Source organism: Macrobrachium nipponense, chromosome 6, assembly GCF_015104395.2.
Source record: "Macrobrachium nipponense isolate FS-2020 chromosome 6, ASM1510439v2, whole genome shotgun sequence".
NCBI lineage: Eukaryota > Metazoa > Arthropoda > Malacostraca > Decapoda > Palaemonidae > Macrobrachium > Macrobrachium nipponense.
In genome coordinates this window covers 115,159,591-115,165,590 of record NC_061108.1, presented here as the reverse complement: position 1 = coordinate 115,165,590, position 6,000 = coordinate 115,159,591, and the positions used below count along the sequence as shown (strand labels likewise).

Here is a 6,000-nt window from a genome sequence, read left to right as displayed (position 1 = left end):
TAAAAACTGAATATATTAATTTTATTGCTTATATTTAACTACAACTTTTTTTCATTATGAAAGCATCAAGTTTAAATAAACCAAGACTTAAATTTAGAACATTTCTATTATTTGACTCAATGAAACAAGATTCAATGATATTCCTTTTAACTGCGTCATTACATGGGATTAAGGCTCTTGCTTGACTCGAGTTAATAGGATGGTCTAAATCTCTCATATGTACGAATAATGCATTCGATATTTGCCCAGTTCTCACAGAATATTGATGTTGTTTGAGACGTTGTGAAAGAGATTTACCGGTCTGTCCCTAATAGACTTTATCACACTTTTTGCAAGGAATTTCATATATGCAGCCTTTAGGAGAATTTTTGATTACTAAACTCTTGACATTAATATTACTGAAAACAACATTTATGTTAAAAAGCTTTAAAATTCTAAGAATATCTAAAAACCTTTCATCATAGGGTAATTTTAGAATGTTATGCTTACTAAATTCAAGTTTGTCATTAGTTGAATAAAATGTTTTTCTAGCTCTTTTCCATGCCACATCTACAAAAGTCCTTGGGTATTTAAGTTTCATTGTAATATCATAAATAGTTTTAATTTCAGCGTCAATAAACTGCGGGCTAGAGACACGTAAAGCCCTAAGAAACATCCCAGAAAAAACAGAGAATTTAACATTTTGATGGTGATTGGAGTAGTAATGAACAAAAGAGGCAATGTTAGTTGATTTTCGAAAGACTGAAAAGGTGAAATTTCTATCATTTATATGGACAGTTACATCAAGAAAATTCAAATTACAATTTCTTTCTTCCTCTACAGTAAATTTTATGGAAGGGACTAAATTATTGAGATTATTAAGGAATTCCTGGAGATTTTCGTGAACTGGCCAAATACAGAAGATATCATCCACATATCTAAACCAAATAACTTTTTGGGGCAAAATTCTTGGTAAGAGTTTTGTCTCTAAAAATTCCATGTAAATATTGCTAAGGACAGGAGATAAGGGATTACCCATAGCCATGCCAAGCTTTTGTTAAAAAAATTCCCCATTAAAACAAAATTTACTCTCTTTGATACATAACCTTATGAGACTAATAGGTTTGCCACACTTAAAGGAATATCATGACGTTCTAATTCCTCCTCCAAATATTCAAGTAAGTCATCTACAGGCACTTTTGTAAATAAGGAGACATTAAAATTAACCATATTAAAATCAAAATTCAAATTTAAACTATTCAATTTGTTTATAAAATCAACATTGTTTTTAACATTCGTGTTAGAAATGTTTCCTACCAAAGGAGTAAGAATTTTTACAAGCCATTTAGATAAATTATACGTAAATGATTGTTTTATTTGTTTTTGTATCACTCACACAACTATGTAGCCTATGCTTACTGTGTAGGTTAGCTTAGTTTTTCAGACCATTTGTGATGCCAAAATTGGGTACTTATATAAATTTTGATGTATATACAGGTAAAGAAACAGTTAATCAGTGCCTTAGTGAAGGTGGGTTGGGTACAAAGGTTACCTTAGCATTACTTGAAGGGTTTGAAAATAGTCTATATACTCTTTCTGGATAACTTTTACACTAGTGCAGAGATATTTAGTAAGCTAAGGGAGAGAGATGTGGGTGTTTGTGGCACTGTTCATGTAAATAGAAAGGGTCTGTCCAAGGAAATGGGAAGAGCTAAGATGAAAAAAGAACTTTCAGTAATATAGACAGAATGAAAATACAATGGTAGCAGCAACATGGCAGGACAGGCAAGACAGGCAAAGTGAACATGTCAACTGTTGGAGATTCAGGTGTGACAAGGTTAACAATAAAAAAAAAACATGATAGAATTGCACATAAACCATCTGTTAAAGCTTATTATTATAATAAATATAAGGGAGGAGTGGACAGGTTTGATCAACTATCCTATCAACTGTGTGCAACTTACAATTTTAGTCAGAGGAAGAAGAAATGGTACCAGGTTATATGGCATTTTGTTATAGAGGTGGCCCTCGTGGATGCAAAATACCATATGGTATCCAAAATCCCAATAAAAATTAAGTCAGAGAAAATTCAGAGAACAAGTGGTAAATGGAGTGTTGGAAGGTTATTAAAAAAGGCCACTGATTGGTAAGAGGAGACTGGAATCACCATTATCAAGCAGACTCACAGGCAGGCATTTCATTGCTCAATTTGTAGACAAAAATCACAAGCTTGATTGTATTATTTGCAGTATATGAAGTACTGACTGCTGCTTGAAGAAAAATGGGCAGTGCAAAAGAAGACAAACAACTTTGTGTATTTTGCCATGGTACAAAATATACCATATTGTAAGCAAGTACAAAAAGACCTGTGAATGTAAAAAGCTATGCAAAAAGAGTGGTTAGCTGAGGTTTTGTTTTAAGTGTTTTCCAAATGAAAATACCTATATGTTTGTATATGATTCTCATAGATGGAAGTATATAAGAAAAGATTTTTGTTCATATATAATGCTCTAAATACTTCTTAATTTCATTCTTGTCTATATATCATATATAAGAGGTTCTCTCCAGCCCGAGAAGAGCCATTGTTAGGCTCAGAGGTCTGGATAAACTAATCCTTTATAATAATAATAATAATAAGAGGCTCTCTCTATTATTTTCATATTAAAATTGAACTGTATAAAATAAGTTGTATTGCAAATTGTTTTCCAGTCTTTCTTTCAACACTATAAAATCTCAAAAAAGCGATTCTTAAAAAGGTACCTAATTCACCAAAGAAAAAAAGTTTTTTTTATAGTTATTTATCAAGAAATGGTTGCAAATTTAATCCACATGCCTTTTCTTTTGTTTTAGCTCCCTCCACAAAATGCTGGGTCAAGAATTATGTATAATGCACTCCAAAGGTTTTTTTTTTACCATTTTTCTAAAAATGATTGTATTTTTCAGGACTTTCATCACATTTTAAGAAAAAAATAATGTCAGATATGGAAAATATAGGCCCTGTTCTTTTAGCAAGAGGTATATGAAGCTAATTGAAGCATTTTCATTTTTGTATGAAGTTTTATGCACCCAGGTGGGAAATTCCAAATGCATATTGATGCAATTTAAGGGTTAAACTTTGTGTTCAAGCATAGAGGTATAGATGTGGTGCACAGCAACAACATTAGTGATCTTATTAGATCCATGGATGCTTCCAAGACAGAAAAGTCTAGAGCAGTCTCTTGGAATCTGGACGTGGTCCTGAAGTGGCTGGCGGGGGACTCTTACAAACCCCTCTGCTCAGTTTCGCCAAGGAACCTCACTAAGAAGATCCTTTTCCTGATAGCTCTGGCTACAGCCAAAAGGTTCAGCGAATTGCAGGCTATAGACAAAAGAGTAGGGTTTTCACAACCATTAGGTATCTAATGGATGTCATCGGACCAGAGGAGGAAGTGTCTTCTTTGTCCAGTGAGAGTGTTATGCTATTATCTGAATAGAACAGACAATATTAGAGAACCTGCAAGTAATCTATGGTGTTCGGTGAAGTGTCTGTCTCGTCCGATGCCTAAGAATGCCATTTCCTTTTTCCTAAGGAGCTTGATAGTGGAGGCACACTTTCAACCCCAGGAAGAAAAGTTATACCCTCCATTAATGCTAAGGCAAATGAAGTGAGAGCCGTAGCGACGTCTCTAGCTTTTAGGCGTAATATGTCCTTAGAAGCTATTGTGAATTCTACATTGTGGAAATGTAGATCAGTTTTTTCTGTGCATAATCTTAAAGATATAGAAATCGTTTATGAGAATTGCTCCATATTGGATCCGTTGTCGGTGGCTGGCATGGTGTTGGGGAGGAGCAGAAGGGGCTAACTGTTCCATTACTGTCCTCTGTTGTCTTGGTTATTGGTTTTGAGTTTGGGAAGCCTGGGGGTACTTGTTACCCGGTGTACTCACCAGTCTTATGGTAGGGTATCACTGGTTGTTTTTAGGGTGTAGGTGTGTTCGTTGAGTTTTATTTGGTCTAAACGCAGGGCAAGGGCATAAAAAAATAACTTTCACCAGTCATCGGTGAACCACCATGACTGAGACGTTATTTCCCACTAAAGTAGGGACGATAATTGGCCAAAACTGCCACACCTTCAACAGGTTAAGAGAGTAATTACCAGAGAGAGTATTCATCAGCAACTCTCTCTTACCAGGTAAGGTAGGTACAATAAGTATTTGATAAATATTTGTAGTATTCCTATATTGAGTCATTACTATAAATATAATGTCTTCGATGTAGATCATGTCCATAATTCCCACCTCTATAAGAGTGGAATCTGCTTTAGGTAATTACTTGGTAAGTTACATGTGTTAAAATGACATTTTTATAATAAAATTAGATTTTACTCATACTTATGAAGTAATTACTTGATTAAAGCCCTTCCCCAATCCCTGCAAATGGACATGGCAGGCCAAACGAATTGGTTCTCTCTGCAGTTTTGTACCTATCGGTCCTAAAAGTGGGTGGGTCCTACACACCTACACTAACGATGGTGGCTCCGTCACGAAATTTGTAAGATTTGACTTCCATGGTAGTGAGCTTTCAGCTATAGCTAATTACTTGGTAAGTATGTGTAAAATCTAATTTTATTATACAAATTTCATTTTTATCCTATAACACTTTTATAACCTTTACTCTCAGTCCCTTATCAGTGCTGAATGGCTTCATAGGTCCCACTGCTTGGCTTTTGGCTTAAATTTTTTTTTTTCCATTCCATTTACACAGTGGTCCAGAGATTTTGGATGACAGTGCTGATGATAGTGGGAATGATGATGGCGCTGGACCAAGTAATGGGTTGCAGCCTTTCAAAAACGGTGTGCGAACAGTTCCTCAGAATTGGAATGGGAAACCAAAGACTGTTGTTCAACTTGCAGGAGAGAAAGTTGCAACCAGATTAGTTGCAGAGGTTTGTGAGTTTTTAGTTTTCAAATTTCATGGTATATATGTATTCCCAATTATTATAAACACAGAGGTAGGTGATGTGGAGTGTTTGTTCATTGTTAGCATTTCCACTACCGATCTGTGCTTACTAAACTCTTAAATATATGTTTTCAGGGATGTATGATGAAGTTTCTGTAGGACTTAGAAATTGTTTTGAAAAGAAATGAGTTATAAATTTTATTGAAATTTAGGACTATCACTTAATTTAAATCGGTAATTGAAATAGTAATTGTGATTTTTACATAAGTAACTTTCTAAGTAATTACATAGCTAACAGTTACTAGTATTGGCAGCTAAAATTCTAAATTCGTGGTAGCAATTCTTGTTTTGGTTGTTGGTAACTAGTCCCCAGATGGAGAGGAACTGTATCAGCCTTATGCCACTGGCCAGTGGCAGGAAGATAAAGTAAAGTAAGTAACTAGTCCCACCCACTTCTGGAAGAACAACAACTGAGCCAGGTATTTCAATTTGTTTCTGCCGGCTTATGACGAGGTTGTGAGTCAGCAGCTGGTTTGAAATTGAGAATCTTTGCTGTTTTCTTGGAAAAATTGGTGAAGTAAGGTTTTTGGTAGAGATTTAGATAATCCTTGGAATTATTCTTACTAAATTGACTTTGCCTGATATTGACTTTGTATTTAATCAACAATGTCTGACACTAGCTCATCTAGCACTTGTTATTGCAGCAAAGGCTGCAAGACAAGGTTAACATCTGCAAAATAGACTCGCACAGTTTGAACTGATTGTAAGGGACAAATTTGTTCATTAGAAAAGTCTTGTGTTGAGTGTAAAGGCTGGGATAGCAAAGAATGGAAAATTTTAAATTCTCATGTAAGTTAGCGAAGGATAGACAGAGTTAGACCAATAACAGGCAGCCTGCTGCTTACGACGGCTGCGGCTTACAACCTTCTGAGTTTGCGATGCCTTTCAATTATATTTATCAGAAATTATTTCCAGGCTTACAACACATTTTCTAGGGTTATGACACTGATCCGACGGAAGAAATATGACTCATAAGAGGCAAATACTGTACATACCTGAGTAATATTCAACTAATGTAATTTT

General features: G+C 35.0%; 1 protein-coding gene across 1 annotated transcript in view; it reads left to right on the top strand.

Moving 5' to 3' along the window:
* The window catches only part of LOC135216611 (X-ray repair cross-complementing protein 5-like), a 187,351-nt gene that overhangs the window by 7,197 nt on the left and 174,154 nt on the right, over positions 1 to 6,000 (top strand). The window contains 1 exon segment of the mRNA XM_064251991.1: positions 4,723 to 4,903. Coding sequence (XP_064108061.1) covers positions 4,723 to 4,903 — 181 coding nt within the window.